The 15305-nt window shown below is 41.8% G+C and overlaps 1 protein-coding gene across 11 annotated transcripts in view; it reads left to right on the forward strand.

Annotated features, from left to right (window-relative positions):
- macf1a (microtubule actin crosslinking factor 1a) overlaps positions 1 to 15305 on the forward strand; it is a 177855-nt gene that overhangs the window by 157658 nt on the left and 4892 nt on the right. For 8 of the 11 annotated variants that reach the window (XM_036566392.1, XM_036566393.1, XM_036566398.1 and 5 more), the window contains 25 exons: positions 154 to 380; positions 559 to 681; positions 806 to 907; positions 990 to 1091; positions 1189 to 1362; positions 1509 to 1664; positions 2075 to 2272; positions 2492 to 2620; positions 3034 to 3216; positions 3330 to 3485; positions 3623 to 3829; positions 3904 to 4023; positions 4326 to 4495; positions 4611 to 4770; positions 4956 to 5150; positions 5484 to 5756; positions 6456 to 6644; positions 6820 to 6931; positions 8780 to 8937; positions 9228 to 9390; positions 9555 to 9709; positions 9806 to 9880; positions 10774 to 10791; positions 11656 to 11773; positions 12295 to 12357. In XM_036566392.1, the coding sequence (XP_036422285.1) occupies positions 154 to 380; positions 559 to 681; positions 806 to 907; positions 990 to 1091; positions 1189 to 1362; positions 1509 to 1664; positions 2075 to 2272; positions 2492 to 2620; positions 3034 to 3216; positions 3330 to 3485; positions 3623 to 3829; positions 3904 to 4023; positions 4326 to 4495; positions 4611 to 4770; positions 4956 to 5150; positions 5484 to 5756; positions 6456 to 6644; positions 6820 to 6931; positions 8780 to 8937; positions 9228 to 9390; positions 9555 to 9709; positions 9806 to 9880; positions 10774 to 10791; positions 11656 to 11773; positions 12295 to 12357 (3726 nt within the window). The remainder of the gene's footprint in view (positions 1 to 153; positions 381 to 558; positions 682 to 805; positions 908 to 989; positions 1092 to 1188; positions 1363 to 1508; positions 1665 to 2074; positions 2273 to 2491; positions 2621 to 3033; positions 3217 to 3329; positions 3486 to 3622; positions 3830 to 3903; positions 4024 to 4325; positions 4496 to 4610; positions 4771 to 4955; positions 5151 to 5483; positions 5757 to 6455; positions 6645 to 6819; positions 6932 to 8779; positions 8938 to 9227; positions 9391 to 9554; positions 9710 to 9805; positions 9881 to 10773; positions 10792 to 11655; positions 11774 to 12294; positions 12358 to 15305) is intronic. The other 3 variants (XM_036566399.1, XM_036566400.1, XM_036566402.1) reach the window with 2 other exon arrangements.

Consider the following 15305-nt stretch of genomic DNA (forward strand, 5'->3'; position numbering starts at 1 on the left):
TAACTAGAATTAGTACTCATTACACAGTGTAATACTTAGTATACTTAGTATATGTTAGTTTTTTTTAATCAGTTTTCTGTGAAAATGCTGAAATTCTATGTGCTTCTCATCTGTTTACATACAAAAAGTAAAGTTAGTTGTGCTGTTCTGCAGCGGTGCGGTCCCGACTCCTAAGGCTCCGCTCTCTGTGGGATGAGATCAGGCAGAGGGCTGAGGAGAGAGAGGGAAAGCTGCAAGATGTCCTAGACTTAGCTGGAAAGTTCTGGTCCGATATGGCGGCCCTGCTGAGTACACTAAGAGACTCCCAGGAAATTGTGAAAGAACTGGAGGACCCTGGAGTGGACCCTTCACTCATCAAACAGCAGATAGAGGCAGCAGAGGTCAGTATTACAGGAGGGAAAACAAGCGATTATTGTAAAAATATTGTATAAAGAAAATCAGAGGTTACACGTTTGACTGTGCGAAGCTTAATATTAATGTGTTGAATCACAAGAATACACTGTATAGTTCATTATCTTATTGGTAAACAGCTTAGCTTTGCATAATCTGTGCTCCCAGGCCATTAAAGCGGAGACAGACGGCCTGAGAGAGGAACTGGAGATTGTACGCACGCTGGGAGCAGACCTAATCTTTGCTTGTGGAGAGACAGAGAAACCTGAGGTGAAAAAGACCATTGATGAGGTAAGAGTGATCCAGATGTTGAGTTATTATCCCTTTGGACTTAGGACCAGAATGGATTTTTTTTTTTGTTTGTTTGTTTGTTTTGTTTTTTGTTTTTTTTTGCTAAATTTGGTCTTTCCTGTAGATGAATGCTGCATGGGAAGGCCTGAACCGAACATGGAGAGAGAGGATGGAGAAGCTAGAGGAGGCTATGACAGCCTCTGTGCAGTACCAGGATGCTCTGCAGGTATATGATACTGTCCTTTTATAGCTTATGCAGCTATGATATATGGGTTGAGTAGGATGTTGATAAGTGTTTCTGTTCTCAGGGCATGTTTGACTACCTGGACAATGCTGTCATCAAACTGTGTGACATGCCAGCCATAGGGACTGACCTCAGCACTGTCAAACAACAGATTGAGGAGCTCAAGGTTCAGATCAGTTCCTTTATTACCTTTTGTTACCTCATTGAAACGGAAGATTTCAGCCGATGTTTAACCAAATTCTTTTCGCTTTCTGTTTGAGCAGCAATACAAGGTGGAAGTGTACCAACAACAGATTGACATGGAGAAGCTTTGCCACCAGGGGGAGCTGCTGCTCAAGAAGGTCACTGACCAAACTGACAGGGACATGATCCAAGAGCCTCTCACTGAGCTCAGACACCTGTGGGATAACCTGGGAGACAAGATCACTCTCAGACAGGTTAGAATGCCCCTCCCTTTGCCCTACTAAGATAATTTAAGTAAAAATTAAGTAATTCATTAATCATCAGTACAAAGTAACTGAAAAGCAAAGTTATTGAAGATTACTGATGCCTTTCACTCTTTCACTTTTGATGTCATTCTCAGCACAAATTGGAGGGAGCTCTGCTAGCCTTGGGTCAGTTCCAGCATGCCCTTTCTGAGCTGCAGTCCTGGCTCAGCCACACCCACGCCACCCTGGACACCCAGCGACCCATCAGTTCTGATCCCAAAGCCATTGAAATTGAGCTGGCCAAACACCATGTATGTATACCCTCTCCCATATACCCACTTCAGGCACTTAAGCATTATTGGATCTGGGGTAGTTTTACTTGGGCAGGTTCTGTATTGTAATTTGCAAGTGTTTAAACGAAACATATACAATAAATTATCTGTAATTCTCAAGCTACCACAGGCAGCCCTAATTAAAACATCATAGCCTGATTTTAACAGAACAGCTATTACTGATGGAGCTCCTGGTTTGGCAAATTATGAAAGGTTACTCACACTGTAATCCTTACTTATCATACTTCTAAAAACTGTGGACATTAGAGATCTGTGCTGAATTAAAATCACGGGTGTAGAACCTCTCCAGGTAAAAATAATTAAGTTCCTTTTTTGACTTTACTACATATGATGTGCCTTCCATCCATTTCTCTTTGCTGTCCTCCCAGGTGTTGCGGAATGATGTGCTCTCCCATCGAGCCACCGTGGAGACAGTGAACAGTGCAGGCTCAGAGCTGCTGGATTCTAGCCCTGGAGACGAAGCCAGCCACCTGAGAGACCAGCTGGATGAACTGAACCGCAGCTGGGACAGCGTGCTCCTGAAGACCGAGGAGAGGCAGAAACTACTGGAGGCTGCTCTGCAGCAGGTGCTCCACTACAAGCCATGCAACTGTGCCTCAAATAATAATGACTGACCTTGAGACAATATGTAGTAGTATTTGTTGTGTTAATTACAAGAAATTAAATGTACTTTGAAATTTGAGAGGTAATATGATGATAGTGAGGCCTGCAGATCTGTTGACTGATCTTTATCCTGCCTCTTTGTTTTTGTTGTTTGTTTTTTTTTGTTTTTTTTTGTCCTTCAGGCGGAGGGTTTCCATGGCGAACTGGAGGAGTTCCTGCAGTGGCTGAGGCGCACAGAGAGTCAGCTGTCTGCTGCCAAACCCACAGGTGGCCTGCCTGAGACAGCCAGGGAGCAGCTGCAGCAGCACATGGTAACCACTCTACTATAGATCCATAGAGAGTGCAGAATTCTCTTTTCTGTATGTACTGTTAAATGTAGGTAGTTATACAATACGGCATAAACAATAGGAATAAATTACCATCATATAATTTGAAAATTTGTGCAAAATTAGGGCAGTGATAGTAGTTTATAGATTATAGTAGATTATAGTATGCATTTTATTAATATTCAATTAATATTTATAGTGCTGTATATGTTGTCATGGATCTAAGAGACCTTATTAGAAAAGAAAAAACATCTAGTATTGTATTTTAAAAAACAAATTTAAAGCTTTGCTTTTCATCATATTGTATTCACATAACGTAAATGCTCACAAAGTCCTCTTTTCACAGGGACTATATACATCTGTGTGGAGTTGTTAATCTCTGTGGCTTACGTTTGCAGGAGCTGCAGCTCCAGTTAACCCAACGTGGTGAGCAGTACCACCGCCTTCTAGATCAGGGGGAGTCGATGCTGCTAGCAAGAGGTGGAGAGGAGGCCGGCCCGGGAACCACCCAGACCCAGCAGAACCTGGCCCTGCTCCAAAACAAGTGGGCCAGCCTGAACACAAAGATGGATGACAGGAGGGTAAGAGAATTATCCCTTATAAAACTTAGCACAAAGCTTAAATATAATAAATGAATTAGTCATTGAGTAGCCATCTAGTCCTCACTCCGTCCCTCTCCTTCCTCTGTCATCAGGCTAAGCTGGAGGAGGCTGTCTCGCTGGCCACAGGGTTCCAGTCATCTCTGCAGGACACCATTAACTGGCTGACACAGGCTGAGCAGACCCTTAACATGGCCCAGCCACCCAGCCTCATCCTCGATACTGTCCTCTTCCAGATAGATGAGCACAAGGTAAAAGATGAGTCTTGATTCAGCAGAGCTCAGTAGTGTGTGTATGTGTGTGTATATATATATACACTCCCAAAAATCAGTTTTCATGATCTGTAGGTGGTGATGTCCTGACCCTGATGATTTCTCATGATTCTCAGGTTTTTGTGAATGAGGTGAACACTCACAGGGAACAGGTGTTGGCTCTAGAGAAGGTGGGCTCCCAGCTGCGCTTTGCCAGTCTTAAACAGGACGTAGTGCTTATCAAGAACCTGCTGCTGAGCGTGCAGGCTCGCTGGGACAAGCTGGTTCAAAGGTCTCTAGACAGGGGACGACACCTTGACGAGGCCCGGAAGAGAGCCAAACAGGTACCACTGTCTGTTATATTGTGTTTTTTGTTCTTTGCTCTGCCTGCCATTTCTAACACTGTGTTTGTGTTTAGTTTCACGAGGCTTGGAGGAAGCTGACTGACTGGTTGGAGGAGGCCGAGAGTAGGCTAGACTCTGAGCTGGAGATTTCCAATGAGCCTGACAAAATCAAAGTGCAGCTAGCAAAACATAAGGTACAAAGAGTTCCTGCAAATTGCATGTGTGTGTCTTTTAAGTCATTATCAGTATGTACTCACCAGTTTGTTGACTAGAAGGTGGCCTTTAGCAAATCAGTTTGAAAAATGAGACTGTCTCCTGTCTAAAGTTGATCACAAGCATAAGCACCCAAAATATATCCCAAAAATCATCTTAATTTGGTTAGAATGTCAGTGTTGCACTATTTAGTGGGGAGCTGCTAGATTGAGCTTTAATCTTCTTTTAGCCGAAATTTGTTAATTTTGTCACTTAAGCCCTCTTTTTTGTTTGTGAATTGTAGGAGTTTCAGAAGGCTCTTGGCTCCAAGCAGCCAGTGTATGACACTACAGTGCGCTCTGGGAAGGCTATGAGAGACAAGGCCACACTCCCAGCTGACACTCAAAAACTGGACAACCTCTTGGGTGAGGTCCGTGACAGGTGGGACACCGTGTGTGGGAAGAGTGTAGAGAGGTGAGAAGAGACATATATTTAGGAGAACCATATTAATACAGTTTAATATGGGAACCATTTTAATGCCGACATGATAAAAGACTAAAACAAGTTAATGCTGTCTTTTTGTTGTCAGGCAACACAAGCTGGAGGAGGCTCTGCTGTTCTCAGGTCAGTTTGCCGAGGCCCTGCAGGCTCTGGTGGACTGGCTGTATCGTGTGGAGCCCCAGCTGGCTGAGGACCAACCAGTCCATGGAGACCTGGACCTAGTCTCAAACCTCATGGACTCACATAAGGTACAAATGACATTAAGACAAAATGTTGTTCTTCCTTTGATTAAAGACATAAGATGGACACCGTGACCACACAAATGACAAAGTATGTTCACTGCAGTAGTGAACTATAGTAAAGGTTTGCGACTGAAAACCTTAACCTTAACCAGTATTTGAGTTTGATGACAGTGCTGTTTGTGGATGTGTAGGCCTTCCAGAAGGAGCTTGGGAAGAGGACCAGCAGTGTGCAGGCTCTGAAGCGCTCTGCCCGGGAGCTCATGGAGACAGGCCGGGATGACACTGCCTGGGTCAAAGTTCAACTACAAGAGCTCAGCAACCGCTGGGACACAGTGTGTGCACTGTCTGTGACTAAACAAACCCGCCTCCAGCAGGCTCTCAAACAGGTGAGTCTGCACATTAAGCTTAGCGTGAAATTTTAATACAGTAATGTAGGTACAGTAATAATGCATAAAAGCAAACTAAAGCATAACATGATTTAATGTTTAGAGGTTTCAATTATTAGGAATATATCATACAAGAATAATAAATAACAATGGCTATTCATTGCAAATATTAATTGTGTATTGTTCATTATCTTCATTGTATTATCATAGTTTTATAATAAATTACAATTATTTATGTAATCATGGAATATGATTGGCTGTCATTTCCTTCTGTGTTCCCCATCTTTCCCTTACCCTCCCTCTCTTGTCGCTCTACCTTCTGTCATCACGCAGGCTGAGGAGTTCCGCACAGCAGTGCAAATGTTATTGGAATGGCTCTCGGAGGCAGAGCAAACCCTGCGTTTCCGGGGTGTCCTGCCAGAAGAAGCGGAGACTCTCCAGGAGTTACTGCACACTCACCGAGACTTTATGCAGACTGTGGAGGAAAAGAGAGTAGATGTGAACAAAGCAGCCGGCATGGGGGAGGCCATACTAGCGGTGTGCCATCCTGACTGCATCACCACCATCAAACACTGGATCACCATTATCAGGGCACGCTTTGAAGAGGTAGTGCAACATGAAATGTCTGTTAAAGTCATTTTATTTATAAAATGTCTGGCCACTTCAGGGCTCTTGACTGTGACCAATTTTTTCAGTGTGCGCGAGTATAAATTATATAAAAATATAAAAATTTCTCGTGGTCATATTTGTGTGAGTGCACGATGATCATTAGATTGTTTAGGTGTCGCTTCAGCACAGGTACCCGTTTGAAAGTAGTACTTTTTTTGTTCACTGTCTCAGTCGGCCTCTCTCTACCTCCAACTTTCATCATCAACTACACGCGCACAAACAGCGCAGTGATGATAAAACGCGTGAAACAGTCCAGTTACCTTGTGCCAAAGATGAAGCGGTCTGTTGTTGAATTGTTATTATTTTGAAAAATAAAAGGAGGAGAGAGGAGGAGCCTGGTGGAGGTCCCAGCTCAGACATGCATGCATGCATGCATGCTGTTATGCAAAACATGCATGCTGTTATGCTTTGCTTTAATTCGATGACATTGTTTTCTTTTAAAATTATGTTATAGAAAAAGACCTATTTTATCAGCCACTGCTTGTGGCAAGGAAACAATGTTCAGTTCATAATATTTAACAAATATTGGAGCCCTGCACTTGCTGTGTTTCGCACTCTATAAAGGCACATTACTGAATTCTGGACTGCTAGAATGATCAATATGGCCCTAACTAATGTGTTTCAACTGCTCTCCAGGTTCTAACGTGGGCGAAGCAGCACGAGCAGCGGCTGGAAGGAGCTCTCACCGAACTACTCAACAATGCAGCACTGTTGGAGGAGCTGTTGTCGTGGCTACAGTGGGCAGAGACTACGTTAGTGCAGCGTGACACAGAGCCCCTCCCCCAGGACATCCCTCAACTGAAAACGCTAATCACAGAACACCAGGTGGGTGGGACTTCTGCCTTCATTAACCTCTAAACTGTTCATCACTTTACGTACCCATATGAATATGAAAATAACCTCAGTAGACTTTAAAAAATCTACAGACAATTGTCATACATTTGTATTCATATATTGACATACATATTTTAGAACATATGCTGTATATGCTCTTTCTCAGGTGTTCATGGAGGAAATGACTCGTAAGCAGCCTGATGTGGACAAAGTAACAAAGACATATAAGAGGAAACCAGCAGAGCCTGCCAGCGGCCTGGCTGAGAGACGGGGTGCACGTAAGTGGCCTTTCTTCCTCTGCTGCACCACATGCGTTCACATGAATGTAGAGTATATGCGTAAATGGCACACAAGGATTACTTTTGGATATTTATAGAATGTTATTTTTGTAATTAGGACTGAGGATGTTGCTAAGTAGCAGGGGCGTTGGCTGGTCATATAAATATCTGGGGCTCAGCCCAATTCATTGTACAATTGTTTGGGATATCGTTAACCTGTAATATGTGCAGTTGCGACTTTATTTAACCTAAGAATTTACACAGCCATTTAGCAGTGCTTATTGGGTCTTATAAATAAAATCATGTAAAATAAACCAAAACAAACTTGAAAAGGAAAGTAACCAAGTGCCTACAAAATTTTGAATTTTACTGTAGCTTACTGCATATAATGAGTTAATAGAATGTGACACACATTAACGTATTATTAAATTTTCAGTGAATTTGACATTTTAAAACAGCCAGTTATAAGTTAAAATGATTATTATTTTACAGTGGAGTAAGTATGCCTAAATCCACCAGTTAACCAAATTCAATTGACTACTGGGTTCAGTTTTACTAGCCACACCCAGGCATGATTACTGCCAGACCTGTTGAATTTGAACATCACTTAAATAGAACTTGTCTGGCAATGTGAAGCAGGCTTAGAAGGTCTCAAAAGCAGCACGATGCCACATTCAAATACAGATGCAAAACAGCCGCAGTTGAAATCTACCCATCTGGAAAGGGTTACAAAGCTATTGCTAAGGCTCTGGGACTCTAGCGAACCACAGTGAGAGCCATTATCCTCAAATGGAGAAAACTTGGAGCAGTGGAGGACCTTCCCAGAAGTGGCTGGCCTACCAAAATTTTACCAAGAGCACATAAATGACCCATCCAGGAGCTCACAGAGGAACCCAGATGAATGTCTAAAGAATTGCAAGCCTCACTTGCCTCAGTTAAGGTCAATGTACACTGTTTCACTATAAGAAAGACACTGAGCACAAATAGCATCCATAGGAGAGTTTCAAAAAAGGCGCAAACCACTGCTGACCAAAAAGAACACAAAAGACATCTAAATGACCACTAAGACTTTTGGGATAATATTCTGTGGACTGATCAGTCAAAGGTTGAACTCTATGGAAGACATGGGTCTCGTTACATCAGGCGTACAGCTAACACCACATTCCTTCATAAGAACATCATATCCACAGTCAAACATGGTGATGGTAGCGTGATGGTTTTGGGCTGCTTTGCTTCTGCAGGACCTGGGTGGCTTGTCATAATTGAATTATGATCCTGATTGATTATGATCCACCATGAATTCTCTCCTTCAGGTTTTTCTGACAGACAGCAATTTAGACCCCTCTGTTTGTGACCTAAAGCTCAAGCACAGTTGGGTTATGCAGCAGGACAATGATACAGGGCACATAAGCAAGTCCACCTCTGAATGGCTCAAATAAACAAAATTAAGGTTTCGAGTGACTGAGTCAAAGTCCTGACTTGAATCACATCGAGATGCTGTGGCAAAACCTTAAACAGGCAGTTCAGGTTCGAAAACCCTCCAGTGTAGCCAAATTAAAACAATTCTACAAAGAAGAGTGGGCCACAATTCCTCCACAGTGATGTAAAAGACTCATCGCAAGTTATCGCAAACGTTTGATTGCAGTTGTTACTGCCTAGGGTGGCACAACCATTTATTAGGTTTAAAGGGGCAGTTACTTTTTCACATGGTGATATAGGTCTTTAAGAAATCTTTACCTTCAACAAATGTAGTGATCATTTAAAAGCTGCATTTTGTGTTTACTCGTCTTTATCTATCTACTTGTCTTTATCTTACGTTAAAATATCTCTTGGTTCTCTTTCTCTCAGGTAAGCAACAGCAGCAGCAGCAGCAACAACAGCATGCTGTTCAGGTAACTGGAGGAAACCCCCGCCTCACCCAGCTCTGCTCCCGCTGGCAACAAGTGTGGCTGCTGGCCCTGGACCGGCAGCGCAAGCTCTACGATGCCCTTGACAGGCTGGAAGAGGTACAGCAAAAGGTTTATTTTACAGCTTAATTTTTATAGCACATCATCTTGAAATTGACTTGGTGTGCCTGACAATGGTATTTAGAAAAATAGAGAAAGTTACAGCAAAGAAATCTTTACTGTAAAATAAAATCTGAAGAAAAGCTAAGTAGAAGTGATACTACAAACTGATCTGTGAATTATGACCATCTATAAAGATATGGATAGTGTGTATAAACCCTCCAGTTATTATGCGAAGCACAGATTGATATGTTCCTCGCTGTTCACTTCATGTCCTTCCCATTCTTCAGCTGAAAGAGTTTGCCAACTTTGACTTTGATGTGTGGAGAAAGAAGTACATGCGCTGGATGAACCATAAGAAGTCCCGTGTAATGGACTTCTTTAGACGCATCGACAAGGACCAGGATGGCAAAATCACTCGGCAGGAATTTATTGATGGCATCCTGGCCTCAAGTATGAATACATATTCACATAACTACCACATTACTGTAACATCTTTTGTTAATACTTGACTACCATTGATCATCCAACATACCAAAAGGGAAACGTTACAATCACGTTTAAAGAGGATCTTTAAATATGTGCATTGATTATGTTAATGTGTATTTTTCCAACAGAATTCCCCACCAGCAAACTAGAAATGAGTGCAGTGGCTGACATCTTTGACCGTGACGGAGATGGTTACATAGATTATTACGAGTTTGTGGCAGCTCTGCACCCCAACAAGGATGCTTACAGACCCACTACAGATGCAGATAAGATTGAAGATGAGGTAAGAAAATATAATCGCATAGTCTGTATGTATCATTCTATCTGTTTGAGAGTATTCTGAGCTATTACTGAAAATGTGTCCATTTCTCCTGTACAGGTCACCAGACAAGTAGCCCAGTGTAAGTGTGCCAAGAGGTTCCAGGTGGAGCAGATTGGAGAGAATAAATACAGGGTGAGTGAAATGTTAAACTAAATGTTAAAACTAATCCTGAACTCAGTGTAGGTGCTGAATGTAGAGCACTATTTAATCATGCTACATGACATCCTATATTATGTAGTGCCACTGTTTGTTTCTTCAACCTAAACATCAGTTACATTTCTGTTTACTTAATGTCCATCATCATGCTACACTTTCACAACTCTAAGATTCTAACCAACATCACATTTTCTTTAATGTGTCATAATGTTATGCCATTTTGGGTTAAAGGTGCATCGCTGATTTTATGAGTGTGCTACATGAGTGAACTAGCTCACTGCACTACCACTGCAACACCTACACAGCAAACCCGGAGTTGTATGCAGTGTGTGCTTTCCACCACCCAACTAACGATCGTCTCATAATTCCAGTGACTGAAGGAGCTACTCCTTTTGTAATTATCCATTGGTTAATGACATTGACAGCAAGACTCACCTGTTGGACTGCACAGGCCCATCACACTTACTGACTGAGCTGCCTTTCTTCATTTGTCTGTCTGTGTCTGTCTTGCTTTCACCCCTTATACTTTGTCATCTTACACCTGTCTCCTTGTTTCCACTATTGACAAGCACTCTAACCCATTTACAGCAATTAGAACAAACTGTCTTAACTCTAAAACTCTTATGTCCATCCATTCCTAGTTACATTAATACATGTTAATAGGCTAGAACCAGTGTCGAGTGAGAAGTACATCAATGTAGGATTTGAATAGGGTAGAACCATATCACGCATAGTTAAACGTTTCGAAAGGTAATTTCAGGCAGATTGAACTTGTTTTCAACATTGTGTCTGTACCTGTTATTTCACCCTGTCTCTTCTTTCTTTCTCCTTGTTGTCTTTCTCCTCCATGTCTGCTGGATTTATTGTAGTTCTTCCTTGGGAACCAGGTAAAGTGACTGGCGTGGCTGTGACAGCCTGTGAAATCTGCTTCAGCTGCACAATACTACTCTTTGCTTGATAGAAGTTGCCTTTTGATTCTGATCAGTTTTTATTTCTTTCATAATATGTAAGGCAAGTGTGTTTTTCAGGCAGCTTCTATGCTGAATGGAGTGGCAGTTTAATGTCAGTTCACATTACATGCCACTGGATGTTGTAGAGATTTGTAGAGAATTGTTTGAACCTCTTTTGGCCACAGTTAGAAGGCATTTCCCGTCTGCTTGGCAAGGGTTACATAGCTATTACCCAAATATGCTGGGCATGTATTTGTATGCTCTGCCAGCTCACAAGAGCAGATTTCACAGGCTCAGTTCATGTGTTGGATTTTTGTGATTGTGACTGTTAAAATGGCATTTGAAAGATCAAGATTTGATATTTGTATATGGTCCTTTTCTTTCTCTGGTGGAGGAGTTATCCATTTAAGGAAAGAAGTGCTTGAGATCTTATGGCTTAGTAAAATATCATTTTTGTACCATAGTATTTTATTCAACATTCACAAAAGAATATAGTTATATGTTTAATTTTGTACCTAAAATACTATGGTACATGTTTTTAAAGCTGGTGTAGAGCTTTGGGACTACGGGGCTGAGCTTGATCCTGAATCATCTAGAATGCAAAATGCATGTGGTTTTTCTGCATGGATACCATGTAATTTACTTTGATTCTGTACAGTGTGTCGCATTACTTAGTATATTTGAGGTCTAAAAATGTTTCAGGCATTCAGATGATTCTAATGCCTTTTTACCTCTCTTTATCTTCATCCCAAACATTCTTTTCTTCCTCACCTCTCACCCATCCATCCTCCTCGCTCTCAGTTCGGGGACTCGCAGCAGCTGCGCCTGGTGCGGATCCTGCGCAGCACAGTCATGGTGCGTGTTGGAGGGGGCTGGATGGCCCTGGACGAGTTCCTGGTCAAGAACGACCCTTGCAGAGGTAGGGTTTATTTACGTAAGCACACACACACACACACACACACACACCTATATTCCATATGCAAAAACACTGGAACCAAGTGCTTGGAAGGATCCAGATAAGTTTGAGCTATCTGGCACTCTGACAGATATACGGTACTTCCTAGCATGTTCTGTCTTTATGATATAGCAGTTTATCAGTTCTATCATTACTCCATTCATCATCCTTCACTCTTTTTCCCCACTTTATGCTGTGGGAGCTCCTATCGTCTCAGGTCACAGAAATATCTCTTCATTTCTTTGGATCTCTCTGACCTCCTCTCATTATTTGCCATTTCTTCATATTTCCCCCCTCTGTATTTTCATATACATGGCCTATATATTTGGCCCCCTCTCTCTCTCTGTGTCTCTCTCTCTCTCTCTCTCTCTCTCTCACTCATTCTATCTCTCTGTGTGGGAATCGTAGTGCATGATGCATGTTCCTTAGGTCTCTCCCTCCCTTTCTCTTTGCCCCGTCCCCTATCTCTCTTTCTCTCTCCCCAGTGCAACATCCAGGACTTAAAATCCTTCGCTCCGACTCCAGCAGCTCCATATCATCTCGTATAGGTTGGGTCTTTCTCTCTCTTTCTCGTTCAGTTTACCTCTCTTTCTCCTAGTAAAACATATTATTTCCCTCTCTGTCTTTTATCTGTCTCACTCACATCCTCTTTGGTTCCTCTCTGCTGTGCCGTGCTTGGCTGACCGTAGCACTAAACTAACCATCCCCCCCCTGGCTGTCTGCTCACATGTGGCTGTGCCTCACAGGGCATGGGGGCTGGACTGTGTGTCCATGTGTTCCAGAGCCCCCCATTCAACACACATCACATGGTGACCACTGTTATAAAGTAGAGCATATGGTTTTTATGCCTGTATATATCTGAAGTGTGTCTGAGTTTCTGACCGTATGAAAATGTAAAAATGAATTGGTGCATCATGATCATCGATCTAGCGATCCAATTGCATCCATTCTGGAATGTAAGAATCAATTATAATGTTTAACTATGCACTCATTTTTGGTTAAAATAAACCCCCTTATTTCTAAATGGAGAAATCCAACAAAAAGCTTGCTGTATTATCTGTATTAGGCTTGGGCGATTTATGTAAATTTAGACAAACGATTATCATCTCCAGAATTATCACGATAAACGATATTATCAGGTTTAAAAATTAATGTACGAAGAAAACCCAAGTGAGTGGGCCTTTCAGTCACGTGATCATCTTATTGCAGCCTATGTAAGTGAACTGCTGCATCTCAGCAGAACAGCAAAGGAGAGTTATAGCAGTGAATCTTAATTCTGGAAAAAACAGTTATGTTAGAAGAAATAACAATAATAATTATTAATATTATTATGATTATAGTCTTTAACAACCTAGATTGTTTCATACACAATTAACATTATTGTACATCTCAGGCACCACTGTCTTGCTGAAGTACTTACAGCTTGGCAGCTCATACTGTGAAGTACTTACTGTATTGCCGCCTTTGGTGATGATCAGTTTTCTGCATAGACGGCATGTAACACTGTTAACATCTAACGGTTCTCTGTGTTCGTCTGGTTGGAAACCAAAATACTGCCAAACAGGCGTGGTAACACCCTTCTTCTGTACAAGCTTCTTCTGTACAAGCGCATCCATTTTTCACTGTCTAAGGAGAAGGTCACATGTAGCGGAGTGTTTCATTTGCATATATCCAGCATTCTTTGCCAGACTGAAACGCTACATTCTGATCTTTTCAAGTGGCGTTTTAAAAACGTACATTTGTAGTTAATTAGTTATGTTTGCATGGTCTATACTAAAATGCCGTCTTTGCTGTTATAGCTTAGGTCAACAATTTTAACCTACCATAAATTAGAATACTTGTACAAAGTCAATGGTTAAACACAAAGAATGACAAAAAAACAAAAAAAGTCACATGGCAAGGGTACATGATAAAAAATAAAATGATAATGTACTTAATATCGTCACTGGTTGAAATTATTGCGATATTTGATAATATCGTTTATTCCCCCTAATCTGTATTCCACTACTGTGTAAAAAATTCCTCCAGTCACACCTGTATTTATTTATTTATTTATTTATTTTTTAAGGGCCCATATCCTTCATTTTTGGGTATTTTATGCTTTTCCCCAGAGGTCCACTTATAAAACTTTTTATTTGCTCTTTTGTGCCTCGTTTAAATAGCGGTCTGGGTTTAAGCACTCCTTACAACTTCAGCATGAGTGGGTGGAACTAAAGTGCTGTAGGCTGAATAGGTGGATATATGTAAATGCAGTCATTTAAATCAAAAAAATCATTGAAGTCAGAGTTTTTGATTGTCATGCTATGGGCCCTTTAACATAATTCTGAATCATATCAGAGTAATTGCATATTGGTGAAATTGGACATTTCATGATGCATTGAATTGTTTATTAAGAATCAAAGCATTGTGAGGTCTGAAATTTACCCCCCTAATACTACTCACTTCATGATACAGTAGAGGTTGGTGTGTGGTTGCATTTTGTGTAGTGTGTTGATGAAAGTGTTTGCGCTTGTGTATATGTATGGGTTTACTTCATGTTGTCTCTTGTGTCTCTCAGTGACGGTCACTCCTGGCTATTTCTGCTGCAGAGGTACCTCACTCTCTCCAACTCTCCTGCTCTTTCTCTCACACTTTTCGGTTCTTACTATGTGACATCATCCCTCTGCTCTCTCCATTCTCAGATTCTTAAACCCATTTGTCGAGCTTTGGATCCATCTCCTCTCTGCTGTGTCTGTGAACGTGTGTGCGGATGTTGGTGTGAGGTTACGTGTGTGTGGGGACGTCTCAATCCCTGTGCCAGCTAGCTTCATGCTTTTCATTCATGCAGGGCTTGGCCAAGCCTGGTCTTGGCATGTTATAAGTGTCCACGATTAGCATAGCAAATCAAGCAGGACCTGGGTGTGGCCAGCCTGGGTTTCTAATATTGCTCTGAAGCAGCTCTTAAAACGGTCCACTCATGGGAAACGAATTACAGACTGTACCTTGCTTATGGGGAAAAAAATTATATGGTGCTCCACCAATTATCAGTTGGCCCGCTGTTGCTCGAGACCATGGAAAAGGGGTTGTGTCGTTAGGCTTAGGACAGCTACTGACCCACGGCTACAGTGCACCGCTGCTACTGTGCACAGCCCTCTTCCCCCTTTTTCTTCTATTCTCCCTTTTTCTTTCATTCTGTCTTTCATTCTTCCCTCTCTGTCCTCCATTCTCTCTCTCTTCCTGCTCCTGTCTGTGGCTGGCTGCTCTGGGCTGTGTTGTGTGCTGGCGCTGCTGAGTTTGGTATCTGTTTTATTTTTTATTGATATTCTTATTATTTTTTGAATGCTTCTCTCCATGTCTCTGGACCAGAGGCCTGTGTCAATATCTCGTAGGGCTGCAACTATCGATTATCTTTATAATCTATCAACCTGTTAACCAGTTAACTGTTTTTCATTTAATCTACTAACCTGCCTATTATGTTCTGTTTCAGCTAGAAATAAGTTTAAAATGACACATTCAA

This window comes from Colossoma macropomum, unplaced genomic scaffold (assembly GCF_904425465.1).
Source record: "Colossoma macropomum unplaced genomic scaffold, Colossoma_macropomum, whole genome shotgun sequence".
In the NCBI taxonomy this organism is placed as follows: Eukaryota; Metazoa; Chordata; class Actinopteri; order Characiformes; family Serrasalmidae; genus Colossoma; species Colossoma macropomum.